Here is a 14,744-nt window from a genome sequence, read left to right as displayed (position 1 = left end):
GGAACAGAGTAAGATTTGGGTCCTTGAAGACGCTAAATCCAACTGAACTAATTAATTTTTCGCCAGCCTGTGGTGCAAGATGTTCCAACTGGCTGGCAGCCATCTGCAACAGACACAACTGAAACAGATCCAGTCCTTATGGCTTTGTTGTGCCGTGTGATTACATCTCTATTTGAACACAAATAAAGTTGGTTTGAAGTTGGGCCCTTACCAGGACACCTGCTCGCTCTGCCGTCAGGCATCAACCACGGCCCCGTCATCGCCGGGGTCATTGGAGCGCAGAAGCCCCAGTACGACATTTGGGGGAACACCGTGAACGTGGCCAGCCGGATGGACAGCACCGGGGTACTTGGGAAAATACAGGTGATCTCCATTCCGATTGGCTCTCGCAACAGAGACCACCTTTACTCTGTGATTTTATTTTTATTGAAAACATCAACAGTTAATTAAAACCGATGTGTTTGTAGGTCATGTACTAGTGTTTGTTCAGAAAACCTCAGTGGATGAAAATGTTTTCACACATCTCTCCAGCTCTTAATACTTCAAACAGATTGCTTTTAGGAGAAGAGATTACCTGCATTTCATATTTTATAGATAAAACAGATAGTTTACATTTTGTAGAGGCTCATTTTAACATGTTTTACTCATGTATGTTATTGTTAAATATGTTATTGTCAAAACTTAAAAAAACATCCCCATATTCTCTTCTTAATTCAAGATGTTCATGGTATGAACTACACCAGAAGAAGGCTAGTTCAACATGCAACATAGTCATTTTAAGAAAAAGGAAAGCATGGAAATTCTAAAATAATTCTCAGTGCATTACCTTTCCACCTCTCCTCACTTCACAACTGAAACATTCTTTGGTTGTGATATTGGGCTTCCTAACCTTTGTCTACTACTGAACCCTTCACAAAGAAACCTTTGCAGGGTGGGCTTTAGAGTGGGAGAGACCATACAGCATTGAGTACAGTGCTCCTACCCCCCCTAACTGCAGGTCACAGAGGAGACCAGTCGGATCCTTCAGACCCTCGGTTACATGTGCTCCTGCAGAGGAATAATCAACGTCAAGGGGAAAGGGGAGCTGAAGACCTTCTTCGTTCACACGGAGATGACCAGGTCCCTCTCGCAAGGGAACGTAATGCCCTGACCGTTGTGCATGAAAAACTGCAGCTGGCCAACAGGCTCGACCACGACCAGGCTGCCAAGCGAATCCGCATCCGAAACCACAGCGCGCGTCCTGTAAATAGCTCCGCCTTGTCCGTAGATGATCGAAATCTTGGATGGATTTATTTACAGTGCAAGTGGTGCCGTGTCTCCATCTCACGAACTGGGTTGTGTGCTACAGGTATTTAGATACATTAGGAGCAGTTTTGTAAGAAAACGAATAAACAAAAAGTGTTTTGATGTTTTAATGACATTGTTTTGTAAAGCCTATTCATTAAAAGTTTGTACATATGACATTCCTTGCCTTCTTGAGATATAAAATGCATTGCCTGCTGTGGAATGGATGGGCTTGATAGATTAACTAAGAATAAAGTTATAGATATCAGGTATTGGCATAAAGAACGTGGAAATAGATGGTAAACTCAATAATATGATTATAACTTTATACGCAAGTACCAGAATAAAATATTAGAAGGACACATATGTATGGATATATTTCATTACTTATTTTGTTTTTTAATATATAAGATCTTGCATATGTTAACCTAAAAATAATGATGCCCTGAGGCCAAATTCAATAGCAGCTCCACCAAACAACAACACTACCAACATCTACTGTAAAAATGAAAAACATAATGGTCTTACATAGTTCTTGCATTCACATGTGACAATCGGACAGGCATATTGTTTTCCCCCATTGTATATTTGTTTCTCAGAGCTATTTTCCAGTATTTCTGCAATTACAAGAAATGTGATAAACACTGAACTCAAAACATCACTTTAAGCTATGGTAATCAAATCAAAACTCAGTGTATTAGAGGATTGCTTTAGGCAAAACAAACCAACAAACACACTGAGAAAAAAATTTACATAAAGGAAAACCTCTCTAAGCCACACTCCAATTAGGTTTAATGGAAGTGAGCAGCGAACACTGCAAGCAAAAAAGAAGTAAATTAAATTCGCAAACCCGCCTTTAACGTCAACAACAGCTATATATGTAATGGAAGACTGATATAACTTTACATAATTATGTTAATGATTGTATTCAGAGAAAGTGTGTGTGTGCAGTGTCTGGGTGCGTGTGTGCATGTGTGCGTGTGTGTGCGTGTGTGTGTGTGTGTATGACTGTGTGTGGCGTGTGCGTGTGTGTGCGTGTGTGTGTGTGCGTGTGTGCGTGTGTGTGTGTGTGTGTGCGTGTGCGTGTGTGTGTGCATGAGCAAATATCAGCAGAAGTTTCTCTCAGACAAGTCTCAGACAGGAGAGACAGATCCATACCCCTCTGCGACATTCTGTGTAATTCCATTTTTCCGGAAGAATTCCGAGCGCACGTGTGCAACACGGACAAACTGCCGATCTGGCTGGTATATCAGTGGTGGTGGACGCCTCCCATATTCTGAAGATGACAGAATGGGTATGGGTCTCGATAGCTCCTGAAAAAGAGATGAAGCTTGCTGTCATCTACACTGGGGCATGGTGTCATATATACAGGGATGCTCGGTGGCCCATGGGGGCCCATTTTAAAATTCTATCATGAGGCCCCCTCCTCTCCTTTCACCGCTGCCCCACAGGCCACTTGCCTATAGGCCTACACAACACTGGAATTTCAGCACCACTAGAAGCTTAAAGGGATATATAACTATGGTATAGCATAAGTCATTTTGTGCAGCCTACCCGATTTTACTTGCATAGTATGAATACTATACTAGAAGTTGTTCCTGCTGACCATTAACAGAATTGCCATTCCTTCCGGTTGTCAGACTCGCAGTTCACTCCCATTCACTTTTGGTACTTGGCTGAAATTAGCCATTTTAAAGCACAAACTAACTAGGGAGGATAATAGATTGATATAAAATAGCGCATCAAAAAGTCTATAGCTCTGAATTTTTTTTTTTTTTTGTGATTTTAACAAAGTAATGTATCCTTGTGCATGATAAATAAAAACAAATCAAACTATGGCTCTTATTTCTACATGGTAGCCTATCTGAAAATAGGTCCCCTATTTATAGCTAACCTAAACCTGAAAACAGCTTATTAGCTCATAATTCAGGTAGAAAATACATTACATTGATGTATTATCCTCCGTAGTTGTGTTTTAAAACTATTCATTTTGACAATGTCCTGAAAATGAATGCCAGTGAATTGGGAGCCTGACAACTGACAATTCACAAAAGCTTAGAGCTTAGTGTTTGTTCTTTCAAACATTCACAACCACAATTTTGAAAAGCTGTTTCAAAAAACAAATATTAACTGTCCATTGTGTGCAGGCTACTTGTTTCTATAGCTTTTGGGAAAGGCAAGGGAGGCATGACAGTTGTTCTGAAGAACAGGTAAAATCTTTTTTTTTACGAAATTAAACACGGCTCTAGAAATAAAAAAATAAACAAAGATAATTTAGAAATGTAATTAAGAAATGCCAAACATAACATTTTAACATAGGTTCTAACACATCCGAAGCCCGGGCCTATAAGATATACAGTATCACTTCAGAAAATTTGAACGTGCATGGAGCTGCCCAAGCACTTAGGGCGGAGCTGTCCTTGGAAATAAAAAGTTTCCAGTTGAGTGATTTTCTGAAATAGCGAGGGGATTTATGTTGCCGTGGAAACTTGTTTTGTGGCTAGGGATTGGATTAGGCAGGTGTCATTCAATTACCTTAACCCAACCCCTGCCTACTTTTTAATGTAGATTGATCACTTGGCCTGATAGACTAGTGAGCTTCAAATTGGATTCGCCCAAAACATGAACTAGGGCGAGTGGGCAAGCATAATTTCTCATGGGCATTTGGGGCCTCTCTGCCTGATCATTTGAAACTGTTGAAACTGCCACAGCACAATGGCTGCATACACACACACACAAACATATATATGTGTGCGTGTGTGTGTGTGTGTGTGTGAGAGAGAGAGAGAGAGAGTCATTTCTCAATGCATCACTTGGAGAGTGCGCTACAATGACGTTAAAAGGACTCATTTTCAGTGTACACATATACACACATATGCATATGCAGGGGAGGGTGCAATGTTGCTATTTTTAGCCTATACCTAGATGTGGGCTTTGTTCAATCCTCCTCAGAGTCACACTAAATATCTTTAAATTGTATTGTAATTGTATTCAGACAGTATTGATTCTGTCCAGCGGGAGAACTGGCTCATCCAGTTAACTCATGTGACATAAATCCACCTCCATGAGCCATAGGTATATCACACTGTACGATAGGATCAAATCTGACTCCCATTTATACAGCTGATTTATGCTGAGGAAATGATAATAAAATACACATCATACAACTCCGGAAAGCTGATCCACAACCCCAGAGATGAAGCCTGTTAGCACTGGAGCTAGAACATTCTGAAAGTCACTTCAGTTTTCAGTGCTGGGCACCACTCCATCTCCCATTGTTCCACAATAAAAAATTAAAAATCAAATAAAGGCTTAAAAAAATATGTTAATTCATCATTCATTTTTGCATAAAAAGGTTTTGAAGCATTATCCACTTGTTTTAGCTGTTTATGCCACCCGGTAAATCACATCAATGGAGTGGATGATGTCTGTGGGTATTTCAGCACTGAGGAAGATGAAGTGAACAGTCCCACTCATTAAAGTGCAGACAGTATAGAGATAAAAGCGTTGTAGCTACCTCCCCGTGGATTTCCAGTCCCCTGCCATTGGCATGTTCTCTGTCATCCCTGTGCAGCTTATTATCGTAGCCCTCGGAACGCCGGAGTATGCAGTCGTACATGAACATCTCCCGAGCCTTAGATTATGAGCAATGACATTACTTTCAGAATCACAACAAATAAGCGATGACTAATGTTGATCCAATGGTTTAAATAGTGTGCCATCTGATCAATGTAGAGGCAGACGGTCAGACAATAGGCCATTAACTTGCTTAAAATAGTTTTCACTGAGAATGTGCTTTGCAGGAAATCTATGTATGTATGTATGTATGTATGCATGTACAGTATGTACTGTACTGTATGTATGTATGTACAGTATGTACTGTACTGTATGCATGTGCTGTTGTTGATGTGGTTGATGTTGTTGTTGTTATTATTATTATCATTATTATTGTTGTTGTTGTTATTATTATTATTATTATTATTATTATTATTATTATTATTATTATTATTATTATTATTATTAGGCTAGTAGGGATAGAAGTCTAGTAGTCGTATTGTTAGTACTATCTAGTAGCCGAACATGGAAATTGTTTTTACCTTTGAGTCACAATTGAAGTACGTCAGCTCCTTTGGATCAGTTCTTCTTGGTGGGATGTAACTAAAAACTGACAGTGTTGAGGTTGGTTTTGTTTTAGCCTGCGATATTTCCATTTCTAGCTTTAACGCAATATTTTTGATAGATCGTCAATTTAACTGAAAGCGAAAATAAAGTTTAAAAATAAAAACAAATAAACAAATAAATAACCACAACGATGTCTCCTGCTCTGGTCTCCCCGTCCGCGTACGGTTGCTAAGAAACGACGCCTCAAGTCAGGGGCGTGTGAAAGCCATTCGAAGCTCGAGAAGTCGGAAACCAAACATGATATCCTTTTTAGCTTGGTATGAGGTAGCCACCTTGTCTGAAATTAATCAAGTCAATGACTACGAATAGAAACATTATCGTACCGTTGACAAACCTACATTGTTCCATCTTAATGTGACGGAATTAGGGGAGAATTAAACATTTAGAAGTGCATGCACGTCCGGGCATGCATAATAAAACAGCCTAATGTAGCTCTTCGCGTTGCTAGTTAACCAGAGGGTGTGTCCAAAATGTCACTTGGTGAGTATTTACAGCCTGAGTGACTGCACGCGCAGATCTTTGTAACGTAGGCTAATTCTGAGTGCATTACCTTTCGGCATTTTTGTTTTATTTTTTATTTAACCTTTATTTAACATGGAAAATCCCGTTGCGATCGAAATCTCTTTTGCAAGGGGACCTGACATAAAGCAAAGTTACGCAAGACAGTAGACACATGAGTTACATACATAAAATGGGGAATGACACGGCAGTGTAACAGTAGGCTGATTAAAAAGCAGAGCAGAGGTTAAAAGCAGGCGCATACTTTAGTCACGGAGTCACGAATTACATGTTTAAACTCAGCTATTGAAAGTGATCTGTCAAGTTTAAGATTTTTTGAAGAGTGTTCCTTTACAACTGTAAGGTGCAAAATATCTGATATCCAACTTTCCAAATTCAGTAGAGGGATGAGGGACTTTAAAGAGTGTCACAACACTAGTGCGGAAGTGATAACTATGTGTATTTCAATTAGTAGACAGCTGAGGTAGGAAGGAAATAGACCAATTATTGTTTCATAAATGAATATATAGGCCTACCAGTGGATCAATCTATGCAGATGTAATGAAGTCAACACAGACCGTTTGTAAAGCAGACAATGATGGGTAAATGATTTAACACCCGAAATGAAGCATAAGGCACTGTGGTAAGCTGTGCCCAAGGCAAAGGAGGAAGACAGTAATGCATGTATAGTATGTCTCCATAGTCTAAAACAGGTTCCCTATTCATTTTATGACTAAAACAAGATTTATTCCTGAAATAGAAGCCTAACTTTGTCCTCAGTTTTTAATTAATCTATGTACAATTTAAAACTAAGCTTATCTAGCCAGATCCCAGGGTATTTCTACAATATAATCTTTCAATGCATTTACCATCTACAGAGGTGATTTTCAATTAATCTATGGACTGCGAACGAGACCTTGAAAACAATAGGCTGTTGCTGACTGAATATAATTAAAAGCATCATGGAATATTTGAAAGGCTTGAAAAGAGGATTTATTGACATCAACAGATAAACATTGGATTCGATTAGAAAGGTAATTTGAAAACCAATTTACTGCTGCAAACCCAAAACCCAAGTATCTTAATCTGTCAGTTAAGATGGAATGGTTAACTGTATCAAACGCCTTGAAAAGGTCAATAAAAAGGCCTGCACAGTGTTTTTATTGTCAAGCGCTTCAACTTTTATGTCATTAATTATTGTAGAGGCTGCAGTAATTCTACTATGACCAGACCTGAAGCCAGACTGCACATTACTAAGTATATTGTCATGTAAGAATTGCTTGATTTGGGTATTAATCAGAGATTCTAAATGTTTTGCCAGAATTGGGAGTTTTTAAATGGGTCAGTAACTATTTAGGTCAGAGGGGTCACCACTTTTAAACAAGCGGAGCACATAGGCTGTGGCTGTCTTCCAGTCAATGGGAAGAGAGTGAGTCAAAAGAGACAGATTAAAAATATGAGTGAGGCGATCCGCAATAAGAGGTTCAGCGAGCTTCAGAAGCCTTGGCACTAACAGATCAGGACCGGCTGATTTTTTAGGACTTTTTTAGAAATAGGACTGAAAGCAAAAGTCTCAGTTCAGGCCTAGTAATTCCTGGTGACCCCATATTTTGATCATTAAAAATACGACCAGCAGATATAAAATGTTTTTTAGATAGATTGACATTATTGTCCTTGTAAGTTACTGGCAGAGTATCCGGCATAATTTTCTGAGGAAGAGAAGAGGAGGCATTTGTAGACTTTTTTTAGATTATTGGTAAGAGAAGTAATATAAATATAAAAACATGCTTTACATGTTCTAACCAGAGAAGTGCATTTGTTCCTTCAGAAACAAAAATGGGACCAGTCAGTTTGAGAGTCTGACTATCTAGCTTTGCCCCAAGCAACATTCCTCTGATGAAACATATCTGAGAGTTCAGAGGAAAACCAAGGGTTATCTCTCCTTTTAACCTTGTACCTTTTTAGAGGAGCGTGTTTTTCTGTCCTTGAAAATGTGATTTAAAAGCATCCCTAGCAGTATGAATGCATGGGATAAAATCAGTTAAATAAGAGTAACATGGGTGTATATTATGTGGAAATGTCTGTTTACAAAAGTTTGCCCATTTGACTAGATGTTCTGGCAGTGTCTCCCCGAATGTTGAAATGAAAGATAAACGCCTATGCTACATGCCGATTGTATCTACAAGTGTGTTATTATTAGTAGTAGTAGTAGTAGTAGAAGTAGTAGTAGTAGAAGAAGAAGTAGTTGTAGTAGTAGGCTAGTAGTTATTTTCAGGTTATCATATTTGTGGCTGTTGTTATATTTGTGAGTAAAATTTCAATAATCACTTTACAGTCCAATTCAATCCAGTGCAATCAATACAATTATCTTTGACACAGGGACAGATTAGCCCTGTCCTGCTTTGCTGGTCATTGTTTATCAATGATTATTCGCTCAATACATTTAGGATTTTGTATTATTTTCTTGAATAAACTAAAAGGTTTTCAGATGTGAACAGACACATTTATTGATGTGCAGATACCATGCCCTCTGTCATGATCACTGTCTGACCACTGTCGTCCTTTGCTGACAATGTGTTCCCTCCCCCCAGTGTTCCATTCTGACATGACGGATGTCTCCCTCTTGCAGTCCTGCTAGCTGCAATTATCTGCAATCAGGCTGGTCTAGTTATTTTTGTGCACATCTCAATGCATGCTGGGATGCTTCGTTTATGGATAAGCCGCACCTGGGTGATAGTGTAACGGTATGGGTAGAGGGGACCCAAACACAGAGGGGAAAAAAAAAAAAAAAAACACGAACTCAAAAGGGAAAATTAACAAAGATTTTACTCACAAAAAGGGCAAACAACCAGGGAACAGACAAGGGCATGAAGGCCAAAACAAACTCAAAAAATATCGAAATAAAACAGAAAACAAGTCGAACTCACAAACACGGGCAGGGCAGAACACAGACAGGGCAGAACACGGGAAGGCAGAGCACAAGAAAAGGTCAAACAAAACACAGGCAGGTAGATATGGTGAAACAAACAGATGTCGGGAACAAACACAAACAATATCTAATGAAACGAACTCAAAAACACAGGCAGGACAGAGTACAAGTAAGTGGAACAAACACAAACAGGTCACAAACACAGGCAGGTACAAAGGGTCTAAAACATACGCAAGTTGGGAACAAACACAAGCAGGCAGGTACATGTACGTCAGGTAACAAACACAGGCAGGTACATACGGTTTTCAAACAGATTTCAGGAACAAACACAAGAAGGCAGGTACATGAAAGTCAGGAGACAAACACAAGGAACCAGCACCCGAGTCAAGGGAACAGAGAACTTAAATAGACAGGGGTAACAAGACACAGGTGAACTCAAAAAACAATCAAACCAGAAGGAGGGGATAAGACAAGTGGGAACAATGATGGGATAACGAGACAATGAAACAATCATACAATTAACAGGGGGGGAGCAGGACACAAAACAGAAGTGCCGCCATCTGGCGGCCCAACAGGGGAAACACAGACAGGAAAACAGGACCATGACAGATAGCCTCTGTTTTGCATATAACCTGATACATCCATGCATTTCCTTTTTTCCTTCACTTCCTGTATATTTTTGCATGTTTGTGCATGGGTTCCACAAATGTTTTGTTACACTTCACGTAAACATTCATATATGGGGGTTGTGAAAATTTACAGTGGCTTATGTCAAGTGTTAATGTTCATTTTGGCTCTAAGAGCAAAGAATTACTTTAAAGGTCACTCCTGCTCAACACTTCTCCAGACGGATTATTTTACTTTACTGTCATTTAGCAGATGCTCTTGTACAGAGCGACTTACAATGCAAACACAAGAGAAAAGATCAGAGAAGCGAAGTGGTGTAATTCCCCAGAGAAAGTGTGGTCCCGAGAGAAGCTGCAAGTGCAGGAAGTGCAAACTCAATTGACAACTAGCCGTATAAAACAAGCATAAACTAGTTATACAAACAAGAACAAAACTAATGAGCACGAAAGTACGTTATACAAACAAGAGCAAAGAAACTTATTTTCCAAATTATTTTTGACACACTTTCTCAAGGTTGACCTCTGTTGCTGAACATCTTGAAATCTTGTTCAGTCATGACTCATGAGAAAAACAAATGAACAAACAGAAGTTTAGTTAGTAATTCTAAATTGTTTTTCATTCCTGTTTTTTTGGATCTGACACATTTCAACTCCCTTTCTCTAAATAATTAGAGTCATACATCCAGCTGCTTCTTCTTTGAAGCTGTTAACAGAAGAGTTGGAAGGCAGCAAAAACTCAAATACATGAAGAGAAATTTGTTCATTTGAACATGCTACGAAAAACTTTTTGTCATTGTCTACCGTTAAAAACAAACTTTAACCCCTTATCAATCAAATGTGTTTTTCGTTGTAGTGCATCACCATAATTACAGAGCTCAACAGAATTTGAAATGGGGCTGTTTTTAAAAAGTAATCACAATACTTAATACTTAAGACTTTCTTTTACAGCCTTTTAGCTGCACTTAGAGAGCCTCAAAAAGTTACTGTCCCTGATTGACAATTCAGTGTGTAGTATTTAGCCCCCTCCAAGTGAAATACAGTACCTTTTATTGCCCCTAGAAAATTAAAATGATCACTCTTGCTATCTTTCTTTTTTTTTTATTATCTGCACTTTCCGGCCAATTTTTCTAGCTCTAACTTGTCCTACAGTTTTTTGCACTGCATTCAAACTTTTTACACCAAAATGACTGGCTAGTTGTTGCTTGTATTCAGATTTTTTGAAATATTCAAAACTTTGTGAAATATTCAACTTTTTGTGAGCAATTTGTGTGGTCACTCATGGACGTTTAGTGGAACGCTGTAGTAGGACGCATGCACAGGTGGTCACTCACTCACTCATGGACGTTTAGTAGGACACATGCGCAGGTGGTCACTCACTCACTCATGGACGTTTAGTAGGACACACTTCCAAGGGCACGAGATTGTTAAGCACAGCTTTATTGCCTAACGTTACTTTCGCTAACCCTAACATGTTAGCGTTTCGCCTACTTTAGTTATTCTAGTTAGCATGTACGAATGCTATCCTGCACGCGTGAGTAGGAGCTAATGACACACAGCTAAAACCACCGATACAGATGTATGGACCCACGGACGCTACAACCACCGATACAGATGTATGGACACACGGAGGACAACAAATAACGTTACAGAGGTGAGGACATGCCATAGCTAGCTAGCTATATATTTAGCCAAGTTTTACTCATGACTCTTTTAGGATATGACTCATCCCTGGAACATAATTGCTACTTGCTGATCCCCGGCTGTATATGTAACGCTACGGTGCGCTGTGGGTCTGGACGGTTTCGTGCTTCTTCTGAGCTATGCGCCCTCATTGAAATGCATTGAGGCTTGAGGACAGTGCCAGTTGGAATTTGATGCAAGCCCACACAATCCCTTCAGGAATTGTAACCTTTCTAGTTATTTTTGTTGTTGTTGTTAAAATGTATCTTTCTGTTGTTTTTATTGTGTGTTTTTTTATTGTACAAAATAAAAAAGCCCCATAAATAATCAAGTCTGCTAATGTTTAAAATGGCAGTGATGTCAAAGCTTTAAAGCTGCCACTCCATGTTTCAGACCGCCTGTGATTTGAACGGTTAACCCGAAGTCTTCAGGTTAATGGGACCAGTCCCGGTCCATTTGAACAAGAGCTTTGCAAATAGGTCAGTGGTACTGTAGCAGGGATATATCTTTGACAGCAATCAAAATCCATCTCACACACAACAGGAAGCAATGTTTTCACATTGCTACAAAGGTGCAAAGCAAATGATCGGTAGCAGCGAATGATCAGTAGGTCTACGGGTTTTCATCTCGCGAAATTGTATAGAATCTCTGATAGCTAAAGAGAAACCAATATTTATTTACTGTTGTAATGGAAATAATGGAAAGCATTGTAAAATGTAACATCATTTTGCCTTCAATGTACGATTCTGAGCCAATAAATGCTGTTTACCATTTTGTTACTGAACCCTGGCAACTGATGATGAACTATATATTTTCTTGCACGAGTGTTCATGCGGCCGCTTTTTCATCAACCGCCAAATCAACGAATCTCATTTGCCTGAGAAGCGCTACCCATTTCCTCCCGCATCTCGCAATAGAGGAGATTGAAAACAAAATGTGGATTTGAAAAATACATAACAGGGAAACGTCACGGCCGGCGAGTGCGCTCGGGACTGACCGGCAAGCCGCTCGTTGCCACAGCCGTATTCATTTGAGCGCGCCTGATGGGATTTATTAGCCGGCCCCTGCGTCCGTCCCATGAAAATGGCCTCTTTGCGAGAGCCCTCATAATTGGGCACCGGCTGGCCTGCGCTCCTCTTGGTGCGCTAGAATTTATTCCATGCACTTTCACTGGCTCTGGATGATTTGGGCGTCAGGGGAACAATTTGTCAGCTAAACAAATAGACCTTTTCCTGCACCACTCCAGGTTAATAGACTCGTGGTGACCTAAGCAGGGCGGAGGAGACAGCCTTCCCCGTAGATGTCTCCCGTTCTGTTATGGTGTGTTTTCTGAGGGCAGTGTCTGGCAATTAATATGACATTCACAATTTTCTAAATGCGTACACTTAACAGAGAAGGAAGTCACAACACAAATACATTTTGCTGTCATCAAGATGCAAGCTCTAAATTAGTTGTCTTTCTAAAGATTTATTTCTTAGTGGTGTACACTCTAATTGAGGCTTCAAGGCCAATTACTTGCTGTCACTGTTTTTTTTATTGAAAAATAATACTTTTCCTGTATTTTAACAGATGATGACTGTGGTCTTCTTCAGTACCTTTGTCAGCATGGCAGTAGATGATGGGAGTCAAAACTTCTGTCCAAAAACAGATGGTAGACCCTCTGCTTTACATTCGCAATATGTTCCAAAATTCAGTGAATCTTTTTGAAATACAAAAGAGACAAGAAATAATTAAATGTGTGAAATAAAGCAAGAAAAGCTGGATTGCTTTATTTGTTGTTCTCTGGATTGAGTGTGTAAAAATATATTTAAATAAAAGCTGAGAATATGCAGTTGAAGTGACCATAGACATCACCAGGTGCCGAGTATCTTCTCTGGTGATGCTCTGCCAGGCCTGTGTTGCATCCATCTTCTACTCCTGCTAGCTTCAGGGGCTAGTTGCCTTAAGTTTTCTCTTCAGCATATGAAATGCATGTTCAATTGAATTAAGATAGAATGAATGACTTGGCCAGCAATAATTTTTCGATTTTTGGCTGGAAAAACTCATTTTTTGCTTTTGCAATATGTTTGGGTATCATTGTCTTGCTGTAGGATGAAGCACCATCCAATGTGTCTGTTGCCATTTGCTTGAACTTGACCATATAAATATCTTATTTGTCCACGTCAGAATGAATTCTGCTGCTGCTATCAGCAGTTACAACAATCAATGAAGACAAGAGAGCCAGGATCTGTGGCAGCCATACTTACCCAAACCATAACACTCCCACACACCCAAAAATATATATAACATACCTTTAAATAAATAAAAGCTGAGAATGTGCTCTGTAACCACATGTGAATTGTTTGCTTACACATCTAAAATAGTGGAGTACCGAGCCAAATGAAGAAAAAAATATGTCTTTGTGCCAAACATTCTGGAGCTCACTGTATATTCAAGAAAGAAATTTTGTGGTGAAAATATTAAGCTTAATTCACACAGTTTAGTTACTTGGGCAGTTAGTTTAGGTTGTAATCACAGTTAAAATGTGTTTGTTTTTTTCCAGATTCATAGTGCAGTGCAAGCCTTATTACGATGCAAAAATACAGCAGGAAGCATGAGGTCAAAGAGCAGTAACGTCTTTAAGGTGTGAGTACCAATCTTTTGGGAAAAGCTCTTAAGTTTCTTTCAGACCAGTAACAAGCCAGTTACTGGAGTACAAATAACATTGTTTGCAGAGCCAAAGTAGCATGTCATTGAAGCCTGTTGAGGAAATGCTCAGTGCTTAGAGTTTCTAAGGCTTTCATGGTGTTTTCAGCAGCAAATTTCTGATCAGAAAAGAAACAAGCTGTGAGAGGGTTGTGTGATGGGGTAAATGCAAAAATAATTCAAAAAGCAGCTTACTTTCAGATACAATATGCTTTTGTCTTTTTTAAAGCATATTTTTTTTGCTTTTGATTTATAACTGAAGTCGGTCGACATAATGCTGTCGACATCACTCAGTAATACCTCGAGAATCAGTTGTTTCTATGTACCGGCATTTGTATATAGACCTTTATTCGTTTGCAAGTAAGGGGTGAAACCATTGCTCAGAAAAAAAGAGAGGAATAATGCTTTGAATGTAGGGGGAAAGAAACCATTGCTTCAGACTTGCAAATGGAGCACTATGGCTTTTCTCACATACTGTGTGGAGCACGCAAATCAATGTTTCGCATGTTTCAGTGCTGTGGGGGCACTCTGTGCAGTTGACACTTCTCGGTGCGAAATGCATTAGAGGTACCCTTCACATTCCTCTTTTCAAGCCTCTGTGGAAGGCAAATGGAAATCAGTCAGATGAAAGCAAATGTAGCCAGGTAGTGAAGTGGCAGATAAAAATGCCACTCTACACTCCTACCCTTTTTTGTCACATTTAAATTGATCGGTTCTACCAGATTGTATTTGGACCCCTCTGCTGGTGCTTGCGAGAAGAGCGTGGCTCACAAACAGCTGGGTCGAGTTAGCATTTCGCTCGGAGTATAGCGCTACTGTATGATGCGAGTCTTGCTTGATTTTCGTCCCAGAATGCATTG

The 14,744-nt window shown here is 39.5% G+C and overlaps 2 protein-coding genes across 2 annotated transcripts in view; one reads left to right on the top strand and one right to left on the bottom strand.

Annotated features, from left to right (window-relative positions):
* Positions 1 to 1,461, top strand: part of adcy2b (adenylate cyclase 2b (brain)) — a 59,543-nt gene extending 58,082 nt beyond the window's left edge. Inside the window, exons 24-25 of the mRNA XM_035430751.1 lie at positions 239 to 363; positions 998 to 1,461. Of these exons, the coding sequence (XP_035286642.1) occupies positions 239 to 363; positions 998 to 1,150 (278 nt within the window). The 3' untranslated portion in view covers positions 1,151 to 1,461. The remainder of the gene's footprint in view (positions 1 to 238; positions 364 to 997) is intronic.
* On the bottom strand, positions 1,399 to 5,918 carry c8h5orf49 (chromosome 8 C5orf49 homolog). The gene is made up of 3 exons (XM_035430754.1): positions 5,382 to 5,918; positions 4,802 to 4,918; positions 1,399 to 2,597 (listed from the first exon to the last, which is right to left on the bottom strand). Exons 1-3 carry the CDS (start codon positions 5,493 to 5,495, stop codon positions 2,418 to 2,420), a joined length of 411 nt encoding a protein of 136 aa, XP_035286645.1. The 5' UTR covers positions 5,496 to 5,918; the 3' UTR covers positions 1,399 to 2,417.
* Positions 5,919 to 14,744: the final 8,826 nt, after the last annotated feature.

This window comes from Anguilla anguilla, chromosome 8, assembly GCF_013347855.1.
Source record: "Anguilla anguilla isolate fAngAng1 chromosome 8, fAngAng1.pri, whole genome shotgun sequence".
Taxonomy (NCBI): domain Eukaryota; kingdom Metazoa; phylum Chordata; class Actinopteri; order Anguilliformes; family Anguillidae; genus Anguilla; species Anguilla anguilla.
Note: the sequence above shows the minus strand (reverse complement) of the source record. Positions and strands in the feature narration are given on the sequence as shown.